This window comes from Mytilus californianus, unplaced genomic scaffold (genome assembly GCF_021869535.1).
Source record: "Mytilus californianus isolate M0D057914Y unplaced genomic scaffold, xbMytCali1.0.p SCAF_10, whole genome shotgun sequence".
In the NCBI taxonomy this organism is placed as follows: domain Eukaryota; kingdom Metazoa; phylum Mollusca; class Bivalvia; order Mytilida; family Mytilidae; genus Mytilus; species Mytilus californianus.
The window spans coordinates 10,626,391-10,646,997 of record NW_026262582.1 but is presented as its reverse complement, the minus strand read 5'-3'; the positions used below and the strand labels follow the sequence as shown (position 1 = coordinate 10,646,997).

General features: G+C 32.8%; 1 protein-coding gene across 6 annotated transcripts in view; it reads left to right on the top strand.

The window, feature by feature from the left end:
- The window catches only part of LOC127717571 (uncharacterized), a 59,632-nt gene extending 48,432 nt beyond the window's left edge, over nt 1-11,200 (top strand). For all 6 annotated transcript variants that reach the window (XM_052223260.1, XM_052223261.1, XM_052223263.1 and 3 more), the window contains 5 exons: nt 1,878-1,987; nt 2,554-2,652; nt 3,996-6,137; nt 8,123-8,347; nt 9,400-11,200. In XM_052223260.1, the coding sequence (XP_052079220.1) occupies nt 1,878-1,987; nt 2,554-2,652; nt 3,996-6,137; nt 8,123-8,347; nt 9,400-9,588 (2,765 nt within the window). In that variant the 3' untranslated portion in view covers nt 9,589-11,200. The remainder of the gene's footprint in view (nt 1-1,877; nt 1,988-2,553; nt 2,653-3,995; nt 6,138-8,122; nt 8,348-9,399) is intronic.
- The last annotated feature ends 9,407 nt before the right edge of the window (nt 11,201-20,607 follow it).

The following is a 20,607-nucleotide window of genomic DNA, read 5'->3' as shown; positions in this document are numbered from 1 at the left end:
AAAAATTTTAATATATGTTTTGTATTTGATTATTGGTAAAACCAAGAAATTTAAATCTGATAAAATGAATATTTTTAATGGATTCTTGCAATACCATCTATAAAACTTGACTCATAAAGTAACAATTTAAATGCAGACAAAGAAATATCTGGCATTTAACAATAAAATTCTTTTTTTTTCTAACTGTAAAAATTCTTAGGATTATAAAAAATTATTTTAAAGTCCATCCTTATATCCTTAAAGGCCTCATTTAATATCTATGCCCACTCTTTTAATGTTTTTTAGGGTCAGTCCTCAAATACAAAGAAACACGCGAATAAATTATGACAGATTTTTGTGTCCAATATCACTGATAAATTTGATCTATCATTTAAACAAATTACTTTATATCAGTACATTTAATACTGAAAAAATATATGACATAAAGAAACAAAGATCATGAATTATCTATTCAGATGACAGTATTATATTGCCAAATTCATAAATAATTGCCAATTTGTCGGTGCAAAAGAACGTTTTGTATTATATTTGTCTTAAATATACTCGATTTGACAGAAAAAGACACCTTTCCTCTTTTAAACAAATAAATACTTAATGCGTCCGATAGATGTCCTCCTTTTGTGAAGTTCTTGAGAGGTTCGGTGCATACGAAACAGTTTGAACAACAAAAACTGTATTTACACAAATGACAAATTTTAAATTAGTTGAAAATCAAATAAACCCATTGTTTGTCTTTAGACATGAAGAAACAGTGAATTTGTATGAGGTACTTAGAAAAATGATAATTTACCCACTTTCATGCACACAAAGTGTCAAGATAAAAATAAATAAAAGATTTAAATCTAGTTAATTATAAATCTCCTATCGGTGCCCCTCTAGGGGTCATCTATTGTCTCTTAGATACCCATTCTTTGGTCGGAATCTTGAGAGGCTTCAGTCAACGAAGTTTGGATAGATCTCTAAGCAGTTTAGACAATAATATTGTACTTTGCAGAGTTTTACTGGCACTTTTTTCATATTTTTTAACAGTGTGAAATTTGACATTAAGAAAGAAATTCAAGACAGCGAACTGTTCTTGTCGTGCGATATTTCTGTGCATCATGACACAGCTTATATACTAACAGAAGGTTTTTTTGGGATAGTATTTGAAGTCTTACCATGATATTAGTGTAGTTCTTTATAAGCTGTTAAAGTTTACACATCATTATTGGAGATATATTAAAATTCAGCTTTGTGTAGATTCACTTGAAAATATTTGTATATCCTATTATGGAGTTTGAACTTTGGAAAAAACTTCTTGAGATGAAATTAAATACACTTCGTTTAGAGGAGGATATATGTAAGTGGAAGTTAATAACCTCATTGAAGAAACGAAAATTTAAAAATTGAAGATAAGTACAATTATGAGCATACCTTGAATAAATGGATACATGTGGGTTCATAAAAATGAGAAAACAACTGAAAAACGCAAGAAAACCCAAGAAGGCCTTTTCATTAGGGATATAGGAATCATAAACACTAGAAATTCAGAAATTATTGCATGCATTTATTATTGTGGTTTTTGAAGAATGAACAAAAAAGCAAGAATAATTATTGCAATTTCAGGAAAATCTGCATACATACATATGCAAGTATCTGAATATCAGAATGTGAGTCCTTATTATTGCTAAAATCACCCATTCACATTATTAGCGTTAATGAAAAACCTCACAATGATATTCTGAATTTACAGTAGTCAAAATTTTTATTAGATATTAGCACAAATATTGACATATTGTAATGATTGTGGTAATTATCCCATTTTGATATGTTTGATATACATATGCCCTGTTATACTATCTTTTAACAACTACAATATAATTTTTTGTATATTTCAGTTCATGCTTTTCTACAAGATGAAGACTTTGTTATAGACAAGATAGATAGTACGACAGCTGAAGAGAAATGTTTGATGCTGATTAAAAAACCAAAATCTTCATCAAAGAAGGTATATTACATAGGCATTTATTGGTTTATTGGGGTACACACTCCCTTCTTAATGATTAATTTATTGTTGGTGTTTAGCGCCACTTTCAGCACTGTTGGCTATATCTTGGCGGTCAGTTTTTATTGGTGGCCTGGAGGGAATGTTCCACTGACCTTTTGCAGAAAAATTGGCTATCCTTAAGATCACAGTCAAACACACTTACCACATGTGATGTTTGAACTCACTCCCTCAGTGTTGACAGGCTATATGATACTGTAGACCAATTGGCCATTGAATAAAAGAAGCTGTGGTATATATGTCAATGAGACAACAAAACAAAACACAAACGACTTACTACGTAACATCAGTTAAAGCCATTATTTCTGGGCCAAGATTTACACAATTTTATTTAAAATTTAAGTGTAGAATTTCCAATTTAGTTTAAGTTGTGATTCTTTGATAACCAGGTACCTCCCATGTAAGCTTCACAGATTTTCATTATGTGAATAAAAATATTGAATGAGAAATCGTGGGTTTCAAATTTTAAATAGGATATTGCATTTGTGATTGTTTTTTCTTTATTTCAGATGTTTAAATCACAAAGTTGGGCCAATTTGAGTCTGTCTGACTCCCATCTGTACAACCAACCGAACTACAACACAGAAGGAAGAAAACATAAATATAGGGTAAATACAGACAGCAATCCAACAACACATCTCAACTAAAAAACACATGTAGAGGTCATTTCATAGGCATGGGTGAAATTTCTAACTTAATGGTTGACAAAATATTTGGTTTCGTATTTCAATATTTCATAAAAGTTGGTAGTATATAAGATACACCTTGATGGTGTTAGCCCTAATGGATGTATCTAATTTACACCAATATATTATTGTCAATGTAGAATGATAGTTTTCAATGATTTATAGGAGGGGGGTCTTTCAACGATTTGACTGTATGTTATTGAAAAGCCTGTTAAATGAAGGATATCCAATTTTATTTAACGACGTCTTGGTGTAAAAATATATAAAGCCATCATACAGTCTTTGTCAACAGCCAGGTGTCCCTTAAATATACATTCAAGCTCTAAATCGTCCAAAGTCTATAAAAGTTGTGAATAAATTTAACAGGCTAGCACTATAAGTTCACAGGAACCTAAAGATTATTGTTTTGGATCTACTCCAAATGACATAATACTATACAAATAATAATTTGTTCTTTTGAATGTAACATATTATCAATACCAATATTCGTTAATGTTATTTTTTTTCGGAGATTATTTCTTATCACAGATGTTCAATTGCATTAAACATTCTTGGCAAGTTAAGAAGGTAACTGTGCAAATAAGTGCAGCCAGTATTATTTCCTGAACAATAAGTAGGTTTTTGAAATTTGAATTATTACATCAATATAAGGGACTCATGTTTATTTTTGAAGTTCCAGAGGTAAAATATATGAGAACTGGTTGGGAAATCAGTTAGCATTGAGATGACTCTGCCTACATTGAAAAAGGAACTTTATTAAAGAAATTACCATGGATCTACCTGAGTAAATTGCTTGTGTAATAAGACGAAATAATCACAAGTATCTAAAGAAGAATGATTTTTTTGTTGATCTTCATTACATACTGTGTCTACAGGGAAAAGGTTTCTTTTCATTGATAATCATTGTACTTCAAAGGAGTTGTTGTCAGGTCTTTAAAAAGTAGTCATAATATTCAACCATAGTTGAGGCAGCAATGGTATGCATTTTGTAATTTGTACACATGTACTAGACATGAATATTTGCTTGGAATCTGAGAAGCAAAATTTATTAACCAGAAGATGGTATATATATGACAGAATTTCTTTACTTTGATGTGTGCAAATTTATGATAGTGAAAACTCATTGATCATGTTTAAAGGTTACGGTAGATATCTAAAGAAGAATAGATGTTATTGAATAACTTACATTTCAAAATAAGAATATGATTGGCTGCAGTATTTTCCTGAACACTTTGTCTGATCTCTCTTTTTTGTGTATTTTTTAGATGAGGAGAAAGCCTTCAGATCTACAGACTGTACCATCAGAGAGTATGATGAACTTAACTGATTATGGATTACGTGTAGACTCTTATATTCCACAACAGAGAGACATAAAAAATCGTGATTCTAGAAGTGGACATAACAGATTTTCTGGAGTAGCCTCCCCTCAGTCGTGTCATAGTGATGACGTAACATATAGAAAAGGAAAGTCATGTCATAGCGATGACTTAACATATAGAAATGGAAATATGAACGGAAATACAGAAATAAACAATAACAAGTTGGCCAGTCAGACAGGAAGTCGAATGTATAGTAGTCACATGGATATTTATAAAACGGCTCCGAAATTGTCTTACATCAAAGAAAAAACAGAAAATTGTGTTATACGTAGTGATGAAATGTATACAGATACCTCTTCTAAAAATGGGTCCGTATATTCAAATGATCAAGATTCTGTATCACGGGCACATAGTGTCGGTGACTTGTCAACAGGTTTGACCTTTTCTGTGGTAGGTCAGCGGAAAGCTGACAGTGTGCATTCCTTAGCAATTTCACAAAACTCAACATTTAAACCAGTGACAGAAGACAATGGAAAAGTAAAAAAATCAGAAGGAAAGGTTTACACACACAGTGATGCAAAACGGAAAGAAAGTGCCAGGAGATGCATTGAAAATAAAAAAGATTTACAGAATACCCTACGTGATTTATTATCTAACATTTCTGAAAAGGAAAAACAGGCTTCCAGAGTTCAGAATACAAGTAATGAAAAAAGGGACAGTAGTACACCTGTTAAACCAAAGAGGGCATTACCTTCTGTGCCTCAGGGTCAAGCTAATGACCGCAAAAAACATTATACTGAAATAGTCAAAATGAGAATGTCTCAACACAGTAGATCAGGAGGTCAAAGTTCATCAAGTGGAACTAGTTCTAGTGTACGAACAGTTCAGGACACTCCATTAGACAAAGAGGTGTCAGACTTACTAGGTTCTGAAAGAGAAAGTTGTCCAGGAATGTTAGAAAATTCTAAATATTCGGAAAAAAATGGCAATACTTCATCGCATTTAAATACCACCTCTCATCAAGATACTCTAAATGTTTCTATACCGTCAAGTTTAAGGTCATGTGACTCAGGTCAAGCAACAATTACCTCTCTGAGTAGTACCGTTGATTCTGGTTACTTGACGAACGATGCAGATAATGATATGTACTCATCTGTTTCTTACACAAAGAGCCTGCAAAGGTCAGCGCAAAATTTTTATTCAAAGAAGGCCCCTGTTGTTCATTCCCAAAGCTTACACAATGAAACTGCCGCTTATAAAAAGCATCATGGTTTACAAAAAGAGAGTGCAATAGAGAAAGGACCATTTGTTAAGGAATCTAAACCTGTCAATATTGTTTGCAGTGTTGAAGGTCAAAGAACTGGTACCTTTCCAAGGTCAAGTCAGTCGAAGGATTTAAATACAAGTGACATTACTCAGGAAAATCAAAAATTCAAACCTCAAATCTGTGATAAACTGGTTAAATACTCATCAATGAAACATTTGCCAACAAATGACCTTTCAATTGAAAGTCAGTGGTCACAAAAAAACAATGTAACTGTAGGAAGTTCACAAATTCAAAATTATATGCCTGAAACTAAACAAGTGATCAGAGTTCAGAGTGAAATTCCTTTAAAAGATGGTAAAACACTAAATACTGAAACATTGTCTCCTCCGTTTGAAGGTGAAGGTCATGTTCCTGTGATAGAATCTCATTATAATACACTGCCTGGCAACTGGAAATTTCAGAATAACCAAAATAGTGATTGTGGATTTAACAAATGTAATCCAAGTTTATACCAGCTCTCTCAAAGTTACCGCTTTATACCAGTAATTTTGACGATTGGACTTGAATATAATCTTTTAGATCATATACATTTATGTGAAAGTTGTGTTGAATTACAAAATGTCAAAAAGACCCAAAAAAGGGAATCTACTGCCATGTCCCCGCCGCAGGGGAAGTATGCTCGCCTTGGAGGTCCAGGAAGTGCATTTAAACCAGTAAAAACATTGAGTGCTGATACAGCAATATATTCTGTTATTTCTGTTCAGGAATTATCAACTGTGTTCCAAAATAAAGCTTTACTAAAAGGGGATATATTGATAGAGGTTTGTATGCAAACTGTAGGTTATTTATTTTACAATAATTACTTTTATAACACATATAAATTTCATTGAAATTACATTATTTTGATTGGCAGACAATGATCACATGGTATTTTAAAGTAAAATTGAGAATGGAAATGGGGAATCTGTCAAAGAGACAACAACCCGACCATAGAGCAGACAACAGCCAAAGGCCACCAATGGGTCTTCAATGCAGCGAAAAACTCCCGCACCCTGAGGCGTCCTTCAGCTGGCCCCTAAACAAATATGTATACTAGTTCAGTGATAATGGAGGTCATACTAAACTCCAAATTATACACAAGAAACTAAAATTAAAAATGATACAAGACTAACAAAGGCCAGAGGCTCCTGACTTGGGACAGGCGCAAAAATGCTGCGGGGTTAAACATGTTTTTTGAGATCTCAACCCTCCCCCTATACCTCTAGCCAATGTAGAAAAATTAAACGTACAACAGTACGCACAGTAAAACTCAGTTTAAGAGAAGTCTGAGTCTGATGTCAGAATAGGAAACAAAAGAAAATAAACAAAATGACAATAATACATAAATAACAACAGACTACAAGCAGTTACTGACATGCCAGCTCCAGACCTCAATTAAACTGATTGAAAGATTATGCCTTCATCATATGAATATCAGGCACAATCCCTCCTGTTAGGGGTTTAGTATTATACCATCATAAAATATATGAGAACATAACCCGTGTCATGCCAACAACTGGTTTTAGAATAAAGATGTTTAATTCCGATGCAAAGACCCTATAAGTGAATCAATATTAAAGCCAAAATATGCAATCTTTAATGACCTGACAACAGTATCGTAACTATATCCCTTCTTAATAAGTCTGTTTAAAGGTTTTGTTAGCTTTTGAGGTGAATACTGACATTTTTGTGCTTTGTAAAGAATATTACCATAAAAGATTGGATGTGAAATACATAAAGTTAATGTTTTAACTCCCAATACAACACAACATCCATGATGGTAGATACTAGTCTTTATGTCAATATTACTACAATTGTAAAACAAAACAAAAAAAAAGCTAGTTTATTAAATTTGTTATTTTCTGGTTTTAGCATTTAATGACACGAATTGATTGAATGCTTCTTTATTCCATTACTTGTCCTGCTTGTATAGGGTAATAAAAGTGTTTTAGTACATGTAGTATGAGGCAATTTCATTCATCAACATGTTCAATATGCTTCAGTCAACACTTGTACACCTCTTTAAAACTTTGAATCTCTCAAATTACACACATTGTGTCGCTCTTTTTTTATGTGGAAAAAAATATTCTCTTATATACGAAATCAATGTTTTGGCAAACAGATTTTTTGTGTGTGTCTGTTTTTTTTTTTTTATATATTACTTTGCAATTATAAGCTTCTCATAGGTGCATGTACGTGTTTTCTAGATTTTGTCTTTAATTTATGAATTTTCAGAAATTTTGTCTTTATATATTAATCACAATATTACATCATGTACATGATTACACTGTAAAGGTTTTCCTTAATTCTCGAAAACTGGCAGTCCTAACCACCATAAATCATGTAGGTCTGCCAGTTTTGAAAGTTAGTGATCGTCCTGATGTCTAACTAATCATTTTTAGTAGTTTCATTCTGTTTTAGGCTGTGTGGTATTTAGTATATATTCTGATTACAATGTATATCAATATTTGATATGGAACCATATAATTATTGTACAATTTGGCCTAATCTTATTGACACCTATATGTATGGAAATAATTGGTTGCAAAATGTTTTTTTGTGAATACAGGACCACCAAATTTTCACTGTGACCAGCAGATTTGTAGTCTTAATTCTTGGGATGTTTTATTGAGCACCAGGCTAAAAAAAAATTTAAGAACACACTGCATTTTTGTCACAATTCATATAGTTTCATTCATGTCGTTATTATGTTTTATATGCTTCAATTTCATATTGAATTTCTATTTTTTTCTAATGTATTAATCAGGTCAATCAAAAGATAGTACTTGGAGAGCCACTGAATTCAGTAAGAGATTTGATATCAAGTGCCTCAGGAGAACTGCTGTTGACTGTAGCTAGAACTCCAGATCTTACTGCAATATCTACTCAAACAACCAATGAAACAGCAGTACAGAATGTACCATCAACCAATGAACACTCAGCAATTAACCATGTTCCTGTACAAAATGGCAGTCAACCACCTAAAAATCTTGTAAGTTTTTTAAAAATATGAGAAGACACTAACGGGGGCAATAAAAAGGTCCTATAAAGACAGACAGACAACATTACGGCCAAAAATTAAAACAATGAATTACATAGAAAGCTAAATCTGCATGAAATTGTTACTCAGATGGAGAGTTGTGTCATTGAGTCATTGGCACTCATACCACATCTTCATATATCTATGAGCAAAATAAACACCACCAAAAACCAAGGGTGCTCCAGATGGGTCACTATTACCTGCTCCACATGTGACTACCATCATGGTACTCTTTTTGAAATATAGTAAAGAGTTGTACCCAGTAATAAGTATAAAAACCAGCTGTGGTATCATTGCCAAAGAGACAATTTTCCACCAAAACTAAATGACGTAGAAGTTAACAACGATAAGTCACCAAACCACAATGAGCAAAACCATTCCTGCATAGCAAGCTATGAAAGGCCCAAGTACATGAAAAATGTAAAACAATTCAAAATAAGAAAACTAATATCCTGATTTTTGTACAAAACATTTGAAATAAAAGATATATCAGAATATAATATACAGCAAAAAAAGACTACCACTGAAAATAGTTCACTCATTAAAATTTAGTTCCTGAAGACTTTGCATGGGTATATTTTTGTCTTGTTTCTTTTCTGAAATCTATAAAATGTACTACTTTATGGGACTATGGCATACCACAAGGGTTGCATAAGATGTTTTGCTACCTTCGTCAACACATTCTAAAACAAAAATGCCCTCCCCTTCCCCAAATAAAAAAAAGGCATCACTATCTTAGATTCACTCAGTAATGAGCTGCTGCTGTAGTTGCTAACTTCTATATGAATTGGTCTCTGGTGGAGAGTTATCTCATTGGCAATCACACCACATCATCTTATTTTTATATGTACATTTGTGAGAGCTTATTAATCAGCTGCTATTCTATTGGTTTATTTATGGCTCCATATAAGCAATATAAGAATAGTATAATATAGTAAGCTATAAAAGGCATGGACATGTAAAATGTGAAACAATTCTACATGTATATTTTTTTTCTGTTACAGATGGATTCACAAGTAGAACATTTAAAGAGACAAGTTGCCAAGTTAAATGTAGAGCTGAAACGAAAAAACAAAGCCATTCGTGAACTGAACTGTTTGTTGCCATGGACACCAAATGATAACCAATCAGAAATAAATGGAAACAATGATATAACACTTAATGGACTCAGTGAAGATGAATTTATTGTTTAAAGCATTATTTTTAATTGGACACCAAACATCAAATGAGACCTAAAACTTGATGGATATTTTTAAGCTGAATTTCTTGTTAAAAGCTTTAAAATTTCAAAGATTGGCTTCCCTTTTATGGACACCAAATCAAACAAAAATCAGAAATTAGCTGAGAAAAGATATTATTGTTAACTACTACATGACTAAAATGAAGATCTGTTTTTTGTTGAAATGACATTGTACAGTACTGCAGGTTTCTTGTCAGCATAAATGGTGTAGGATTTCTAATATTTTGTATTTTCCATGGCAAAGCGAAATTGTACTTTCCCCATAGCTAAATGATCAGTTACTTTGAAATACATATTGTTTAAAAACAGTGGAGACAAAACTTACTTTCACAGGGTATATTTTTATGCTTGCAACAAAGGGGGAATAACTCTATCTTTTTTATTAAATGTAACCAAAGATTGACGAATTCCAGATTACCATGCTTTTCAGCACAAATTTTGTTTGTTGCTGTCTTTAAGTAAAGATGAAAGGTTGTGAAAAGGATAACTTATAAAAATGAAATAAGTAACATTGAAAGTCAATGATAATTTATGAGTATCTATCACTGACTTGTGCTTTTTTTGTACAAAATTGATATTAAGAGTTACCTCCCATATACTGTTTACACTATTCAATTTAAAAACAGTGAAAGTTTTTTTTTATTTAAAGATATATTTCATCACTGATAAAGTTGAAATTTATTTTCAATTACTAAAAGAGAAATAAAATTAACTTTTTACGATATTCATTAATAAGAATACAGGTAAATGAAATTGAGTTGTATATATATCCCTTTTGTAACAAGTTGATTCTTGATAAAAATTGTGTTTTAAGATTTTTTCCTCAACAACAACTAATTTAATCAATGGAAAATCAAGTCAATTCAATCCATGATACGGGGATACAATAGTGTTTTAATAATTTATCCAACTGAGAAAAAAACAACAGGTGATAAAGGCTTAGGCGTATTCATAGAAAATAAATTGTAATCTTGAACACAGTGATTGCAAGTACAAAATTCTAGATGAAAATATTTTTATAATAAAGGTTCTACATCAAACCCTACTTGAAATGAAAGAAGGGAAATTGTTCAATGATTTTATATGATTTTGTTTTCTTAGAAATTTCTAGTCTTCTTAAACAATTTTTTTATCTTCCTATTGTTAAGTTTTAAAAATTCAAAACAGCATTGTTTTTACACTACAGTAAATCGGCTAAAATGATGAACAGGGGGTTAGAAAAAGGATGTGTTTTGTCAAAGATGAGCATTTTTACCTCCCTCACAGTTGACAGGTCCTAAGAGGGGTGTTAAATTTTTTTTTTAAAGTTTTTTAATCTCCATCCTATAACTGGTGCATATGCTGGTATGATTATAAGTGAAACAGAAAGGGTATATGACAAGTTTTGTTGTATCATATGACACTTTCTAAATAAATTGTCATTGCATAACTATGCATACATAAACTGTGAAATCAAAAATATGTGGAGAGAAAGGGAGATGATGAAGTAACAGAGAATATTTATTATTATTATTATTATATGTTTACATATAAAACTTCCAGAATAAATATATAAATATCTAGAATGAGTTTTTGTTTATTTACATATTTTGTTTGACTTTAAATTTTAACTTTCACTCCCATGACTTTTTGGAAGATCAATGTCTAATTGGAAATAAACATTACTATTGATTATTTTAGTTTTCGTGGATTGAGGAAAACTTGTATTTTTATGGAATTTTTATATCGTGGATTTGCCAAAGTCTGTATCCAGTCCTTTAGAAAATGTGTACTTAGTTGAACATTTAAAGGAGTAGGTCCACTAAGACCCCTTTTTGGCCCCAAAATATAGCAGTTTTACAAAATTGTTAAAATGTTAACTTTTAGCTATTCATTGGAAAGAAGAATACTTCTGTTACATAAATATGGGCTGTTTTTGACAATACAATGCACATGTATCAGGTACTAGCATCGTTAAGTCATGCTAAATTACTGAAATCTTCACAATTTGAGCATTTGAGTGAATTTTTATACGGTTTTCGTCTTAAATGGTAGTGGCCGCATTTGTGTTCATTCTTAATATTTAAATTTAAGTTGTATTTCATGATAATACATAACATATATAAAGATTGCGGATGAACACGGATGCGGCCACTTTCATTTTTGACAAAAACCATCTTAAAAGGGACATTTTATGGCATATTTGATAGATTTTTAATACTTAAGCTTGAATTTGAGCGTCTTTAATGACTAAATCAGTCCAAATCTTTCACATAAACTAATTGAATCTAATGAAGTAGACACTTAAGTGTTTAAAAAGTGTCCAAAATCTTTCATCAGATAAACTGGAAGTTTGAGGCAAGAATCAGCCCTTACCGGACCTACTCCTTTATGGTTTACCTTAAAACCCACAATATCCACAAAACTTGGTACCCCACGAATAATAATGAATCCAAAGTGTGTCTTTATTTTGAGCAGTTTGAGTTTTGACCATTAAACTGCATACAAATTGACTTATAGCACCAGGTCATCAGCATTTTAGTTTCCATTGTTCCTTAAAACAGGTCTTAACCAATTGTGGGAAAAAAAAAAGATTTTCAAGTTACTAGGGCAAAGGTCAAAATCTCACCTATGACCAGACTAAAGCTTTGAAAATATTGAAGTTTCTTGGTAGAATAGAGAATGGAAAGGGGGAAGGTGTCAATTAGAGACAACAACCAGACTAAAGAGCAGGAAACAGCCCAAGGCCACCAATTAGTCTTCAATGCAGCACAAAAATTCTGCAACTGGAGGCAGGTTTCAACAGGCCCTTAAACTGTAAAATATGGTAATTCAGCAAAATGGACACCACACAAAACTCTTATAAATACAAATGAACCAAAAATGTGCAAATATATGACAGGGTTAAACATGTTTTGTGAGATCTCAACCCTCCCCTATACCTCTAGCCAATGTGGAATAAACAAATACATAACAATACATACAGTAAAACTCAGTTTAAAAGAAGTAAAAGTCCACTGTAGAAAGTAGTTTTGAATCTCTACCCTATTAGAGTACAAAATGTAAATGATGGTGCTTGGGGGAGAGAAAGACCTCTATTATTTTGGGAGTTCCTCTTTAATTAGACCGATTGGTTTAATTTAAAAAAAAAATAAGGAGATGGGGACACTATATCTGCTGGAAAGACTTCCATTTGAACCCCCTGGTTGAAGGAATAAGCAAAATACACAGGTAAGGGGATTCAAATGGAAGTCTTTCCTAACTCCCTATGAGACAACTATCCACCAGAGTCTAAATGATGTGGATGTAAGGAACTATATGTCATCTGAAAGATTTCAACAATGAGCAAAACTTGTACCCTATATAGTAAGCTGTAATAGGCCTCTGTATGACAAAATGTGATACAATTGTTTGTTGATGGTGTATATAGATATAAGAAGATGTGGTATGAGTGCCAACGTGACAACTCTCCGTCCAAGTCAAAATTTATAAAAGTAAACCATTATAGGTCAAAGTACGGTCTTCAACACAGAGCCTTGGATCACACCGAACAGCAAGCTATAAAGGGCCCCAAAAATTACTAGTGTAAAACTATTCAAACAGGAAAACCAACGGTTTAATCTATATAAAAAACGAGAAACACTTATGAACCACATCAACAAGCGACAACTACTGAACATCAGGTTCCTGACTTAGGACAGGTGCAAACAATTGCAGTGGGTTTGAACGTTTTAATGGTAACAAACCTTCACCCTTATCTGAAACAATAGTGTAACATCACAACATAGAAAGACACACTATAAAATATCAATTGAGATGGCTCAACTCAATCAAAAGACATATTAACACCAGTGAACATACACTGAACAAATAAATTTGATCTATGATACAATGTAAATACAAAATAAATAAACTAAGGGAAGAATAGTTAAAGTAATATGTTATAATTAAAGTAATATGTTATACGCTGTGAAATGTTAAACAATTTAAGAAAAACAATATGCTTGAACAAAAATATCAGCCATTTGCAATTACTTTAAACACAGGTAAATGAAAATAATTTTGTTAGGTAAACATGTACAGTTCAAATGGAGAAAGGAAATATTTTTACAAAATAAATAATTTTGATGTTCATAGTACCATGAAGTGAAAATTTATAGTAATACCAAACACTTATGAAAGCTGGTATATAGATCAGATATAACCCTGAATAAGTAAACATTGAAAAACAAAAAAGCATTACAATTAGTATAACAGGTCAAATAAACAAGAAAGTACAATTTGAGAGTACTCGCAGTTACTGACAGCTAGTTAAAAGCCAAAAACAATTAATAATAAAAAATCATGCATCAGAGACTAAAAAAATCAACTAAAACACATCCCAGGGATTTAGTATTTCAAGGTCATGGACAGTCAAAGAAGGCATGACTTAACTTGTGCAATGCATATACTTGAATCCTACATGAAATCTTCTTCACCATAAATGGACAGATAAAAGTGTCTCTAGTTTTGTTTTCTTGAGCAACAATATTTATAATCAACATCCGTGGCTATGTTAGCTATTCTTATAGTATAGTGAGCACATTTTGACCCTGCTTCCCAAATTATATATGATTTTTTTTTTTATATAAACTCAACAACGATTCCTGGCGTATGAATTGGTATATCAGACCTGCGTTTCGTCTACACTGGGAATAGTCAATGTATCATGTCATAGGTCTACATGTATAAGACTCGTCAGCGGCGCTCGAATCAAAACAATTCGTAGGCCAAATCAGTTAGTTCTAAACACGGGGTTCTTTTCCTATATTAAGGTATAAACAGACGTGCCGACGAAAGGGGTCACTTTTTGATACGTCAAATATATCAATATATATATAAAAAAAAATGCAAATGTGATAATTGAGAAACATATGAGTGGGTTATGATTTTGCTATATGAAATATGTTTATGAGCCGTGATTTTTCACAAGACTTCAATATATAAATGGGGGTGTTTGAAATCCCAGCTGCACGTCTGTATCCTAAATTTCATGTTGAGACTCCCTCTCCATTTGCTGTTCTTTATTGTTTTTTCTTGATTGAACGTATGTTGTTTTTTCTCGGGGAGGGGGGCTTCGAACTTTTCAAGTTGTGGTAGGGGTGCGTAGTCGAAAGACTGAGCACCCCACCCTATTCATATATTTTGAATGAAATAAAAACATACCCTTTCATGAATTTTTGGACAAAAAATCTACCTAATGAAGATTGGAGAAGTTACCTATTCTAGCGGCTTATCTGTACCCTTTATAACATAGTAAGTGCTCCCCATAGTTTTATTTTCATGGAAATCAGCCGCTGGTTGTCGAAGGGTTACCGATTATATGATTTTCACGTACACATAATTCATAGTAACGTGCATCTGAGGTCTACGAAACATGATGTAATATGATTTAAAAGTTGAAAGATAGGCTAACTGGAATAGTGTTGAAGCATATTTTTGTTTCGAATATCGAGCACATGATTGCAAGTAAATTGTCCATATAAAAAAAAAAACTATATTAATTATTTACTAGTTACTGTAGTTGGTTCTCACATACCATGCTATATGTTGAAATTTTTGCCAAACTTAAATTATACATCGTAGGTCACTGAATGCACAAAGGTTAAGGACAAAAAAGCCATAAACAAGCCAATATTTTCACTGTCCAAATTTGTTCATATAACAAAATCTTCGTAAACATTCTTATCACATTTTGCCATAATTTGATGTTTCATGAAACGTTTTGTCTTTCTATGAGACACTTAATTCGACTTTCTAAATTGTAGGTATATAAATGACTTTGTTTTGTAACAATGAAAACAATGATAAAGCCTGTAGATAATCTCATACACATTAGTGCTGAGGGGAGACTTTTTGCTTTTAACTTTTAACCTGACTCGTTAGTGTCGAGAATGTGTTTAGTAACCAATATTCCGTTCATTATTGTGTTCTCATATCAGCCCCTAACACGTAGAGGGAACTTACTTTGTGTCACCTCCGAGAGTTCCCGTTCAATACTATTCACACATTGCACAGTGATCGCACAAAGACTGCAAATACGTTGACCTCTTCTTTGTTGGACAGATTTGGACTATTTTTTATTATGCTTCTCATTTGTGAAAATTATTAATTTTTGTCATTTAATGCTATAAAACATCTGTTTGTCCAACATGTTGCCTTCAATATTACTCTAACTTTGCAGTTATCGCATTCAGACTGAATATGTGACCCTCCCTCGCTGGCCAAAACAATATATTTTCTCAAGTTTCCTTCGTGTCGATATCATGAATATTGCTGATAAAAAAAAAAGTATATTTGTCACATCAGCAATTGGTGATATCTTTGAACTATTTGTTCAACTTTCACAAAATTTATCCTTTGACAATTGTTAGTCAAAGTTCAAGGTCACAGTGCCTATGAATAGTCTGGAATATTGGGAAAATTCATTTCTGGAAAAAAATCTTTTGAGCCATTAATCATATCTGTACTAATCTTTGGTGGACAAAGGATATTGGTGGACAAAGGATATTTTGGTGATAAAGACTTCTATTGATATTGAGGTCACTGGGTCAAAGTTGAAAGTCACAGTAGCTATTCACAGACAGATATTTGGAGAAAAAAAGCTATTATCAGTCTTCACCAAACTTACGTTGAAAATGTCCATTGGAAAGAACAAGATCCCTATTGATTTGGGTCAGTATGTTGAATTTAAAGGTCATGCACAGTGCCTATTAATAGACTAACATATTAGGAAAAGTTTAGTTACTGGACAATGTCTTTTTTGTCATTTATGTATGTTTTAATTTATCAAAAACAAAATTAAAGTTAGAACCTATAAGCATTGCTACATTTCAAGATTTTACTATGGTGTTAAATTGAAACTCTGTAATTTAAATGACCGATGAGTTTGCATTGGTCGTATCTTACTTTAGGGGCTCTATGAACAACATCACTGTAAAAATAGTTTGTTATAAGAATTCTAAAGGAACTGCCAAACTCCTAGCCCAATTCTTTGTATCTATGCGAGAATTAAGTAATAATTTTAAGAAATTTGTGGCGACGAAATACCTGACTTCATAAATTAGCAGTTACCCTAGAACAAGTCTTCTATCAAAGGGGCATAACTTGTGACCATAGGAATACCTTCAACCCATCGATACATTTTAATGTCGAAACGTACATAAATGTTGCCAATAACAATACACCTTATCGCTATTCCCGGCTGACCCGAGAATCTGTCCCGCTTGAACTTTTGACGTCATACAACAATCACTTTTCCATTGTGGCGTCAGATATTTTGTATTGTGACGTCAAAATTTTACGGGAACCTGTGTGATGGCCAGTAATGGCGGACAAATAGCGATAAGGTGTATTGGTTTTCCTTGGGTCTTGGACGATGTTAAGGTCCCCTGTAATTACATGGCAATAGGGATCATATCTAAACATCTATGCTTCACAGTCACATGGTGTAGGATTCTAACATGACGTTCTTCAAACGCTTTGAGTACACACCCGTGGTAAAATATGAATATATTGTTTGGGCTGTTCCGATCGTACTCCCGCGTCATATGCTTTTTTATGAATGAGCTACCCGACGTCATAGAACGATGACGTAAGAATATAAGCATTTTTCGGGAAAATACACGCTTGTGAAACCGAAAATCATCACAACAAGGAAACGTAAACAATCGGTGCTAAAATGTGTTATATAAGCCATTTTTTGTTTCCATATAAGATATATAAATACAATTATCATTTAGATTCATTCAAACCTATCTAAATATGTCATTGTAAATAGTTTAAGCATGCCATTTATTCAGTTTGCTCCGTTCTGTTACGTCAATTTAATAGTGCGTTCATTTCATGGGAACGGCAAATAATGCCTTCACCTAGAGCGCTTCGATCCAAAAGAATTGCCGTATTTGTCCTATTAGAATCGAAATAATTCATGGGGGCTTGAATATATCGTGATTTTACCACGGGTTGTCCCTTTATGCCGATATTTTACCCCTCGCTATCGCTCAGGGTAAAATACTTGTCATAAAGGGCCAACCCGTGGTAAAATCACGATATATTCAAGCCCCCATGAATTATTTCTTAAACATTATTTTTAATACTGACGTCTAATGGAGCTGACATTTAATTAGAAAATAAACTTCTACGGGGTTTTTATACGTGTATATAAATTATAGGTTGCTTTATGATATCAAAATAGGGAGGTATAAAAAGTTGAACGGTATATACATTTATAGTACTAGACATTGGTGATAAGATTATTATAATTACCATGTCAATGTCCTTTATTTTTAGAAAATGCCTTCATGACTCTTCATGTTTTTCAATGCGAGGAAACAGCCTATGGTGACAGAAAGACAGAAAGCCTTTATGAAACGTGTTCACTCATATGGTGGACTGAAAAACGGTTATAGTACCACACTCGTTATAAATATTAAGAAATAACTAATGGTATTTGATCCAGTTTGCATTATAACCGATGTCTACCATTGTTTTTAAATACAGCAAAGAGATCCTAGTGCGTAAAATTCGTACGATTCTTCATTTGTGCATTTGCCATGAAACCTATGAGCACGTTGTCTATAATCAACATTAGTCATGATGTCATTTAGGTAGAGGGGTATACTGTCTGTATACGTATATATAGTCGTTTCGTCCATGACAGGTCGCAAATTTTTCGTGAAACCTTGAAATTGTTTTTGCGATTGTTCTGGTTGTTTCATGACTTTTTAATTTCTCCGGTTTGCAAAAGAGGTATAAATATTCTTGTGTTCATATGAGAAAAAAATCACGTCCTGCATGTTTGTCCTACCTATTGAATATCAAATTGGATTTAGTTCAAGTTACTAGATCACAGGCGCTTGACTCTGAAACAAAATCCTATATACCTTAATATTAAGGAAAAAAATAATCAGAGACAAGTGCCTGTGTACTAGATATATTTTTGAAATAATGTCATGAAAAAAGGGAGCGAAAAAAAACTCTCTCGTTAACTGATGACCGAATAGTATTATTTGAAGGTGAAGCTAATCAAACCTTCAAACAGACTTATTCAGAAGGGATATAGTTGTGATATTGTTGTCAATTCATTAAAGATGCCATTTTTTGGATTCACTCATGAAGTCCTTGCATCGAAAATAAACACATTTATTATAAAACCAGTTGTTGGCATGATACGGGTTATCTTCTCGTATAACTTATAATGACATGTTACTAAACCCCTAACGGGAGGGGTTGTGCCTGCTTTTCATATGATGAAGACATAATCATTCGATCAGTTTAATTGATCAGATCTGGCGGGAAATGGCATGGCAATAACTGCTAGTAGTCCTTTGTTGATTTATGTTGATCACCGTCATTTTGCTTATATATATATATATATATAGTTTCTTCTGTTACCTTTTCTAACATCAGACTCGGACTTCTTTTAAACTGAGTTTTACTGTGTGTATTGCTGTGTTTGTTTATCCACATTGACTAGAGGTTTAGAGGATCGAGGGTCGAGATCTTACAAAACATGTTTAACCCCGCTGCATTTATGCGCCAGTCCCAAGTCAGGAACATGTAGCCTTTGTTAGTCTTGTGTGTTTTTTTAAATTTTAGTTCATTTATATGTTTCGGAGTTTAGTGTGGCGTCCATTTCGCTGAACTAGTATACATAACTGTTTAGGGGCCAGATGAAGCCTGCCTCCACGGGTGTGGGATTTTCTCGCTGCGTTGAAGACCCATTTGTGGTCTTGGGCTGTCTTCTGCTCTTTGGTCGGGTTGCTGTCTATTTGACACATTTCCCGTTTCCATTCTCAATTCTAATCTGGAGCAGGTTTACCATTCTCTGACATAACAAGGGAACATTATATTTTGTAGATATATGCACGTGCTTTCAGTTTATTGAATAATCTGGATGCAGAGGTATCGACTCCTTTCACATGATTGTGAGATTTTAAAAGATGACGCTCGATTAAACACACGTTTAAAATCAAATTTAGGAATACAGGTATAAATTACTCGGATATAATTATTCAGTATTTTTCCGTTTCTTAACTTCAATCAGAGACATATAATACAATATGTCTCTGCTTCAATGTACAGCTAATTTATAAAAATGGAGAACTAGAACTCAAAGAGGCCGAAAGTCATAGCATTTTATTGGGATCACCAAGAGTAAATATGTAGGCAATTGGTAGTGTAGTGCACAGAGTCGAAAAACTCTGATATATTAAAATGTGAGTAAAACATAACAAACACACGGCAAATACAGAAAGTATATGAAATCTAAGAAAATCCATAGTAGGGGGAAAGACACTGATACACGGTCATAAATTTAAAAAAATAAAATAAATTTTAATAATAAAAAAAACGGTAGACATATGTAGATCTCTTACAAACAAAAACACAATTGTCAAATATCAGGGCATGCACCACAATGCTTCTGCAGTAGAGGTAGAGAAATAGCAATAAAGTTTGAGGTCAATAAGTAGAAGGTCACAGCAGCCAAGGGTTTGTATATACAAATGCTTGCAGCAGCTATACATTCAATTTTTTTTTTTTGTAAATGTTCTTTAATTTTGTTTTACTCCTTTCAGTCACTTATTTAATATGTTCTTGCTTTCTTCCGTACGATTTTACAATAACTCTGGGACTATTATAATAGTCCCAGAATAACTTATTTTCAGCTGGGACATAATATATTGATAATAGTATAATAGTCCCAGTTTTCAGTCATAAGAATAGAGGGGCAAAAATATGTGAACTACATGGTTGTGATATATCGTTTTTATAAAGAAAGTACACATTATATAAATGAAATAAGATATAAAAAAATAGTTAGTTTTGGCAGGGACAGTCTATATTATAAAGTCCCTGGTTTTGGTTGAAACAAATATGCGACCCGAAGAGGAAATAACTGGAAATGTACTTCATTTTTGAAGTTCCCGCTAAAAACAACTTATAGATTTGG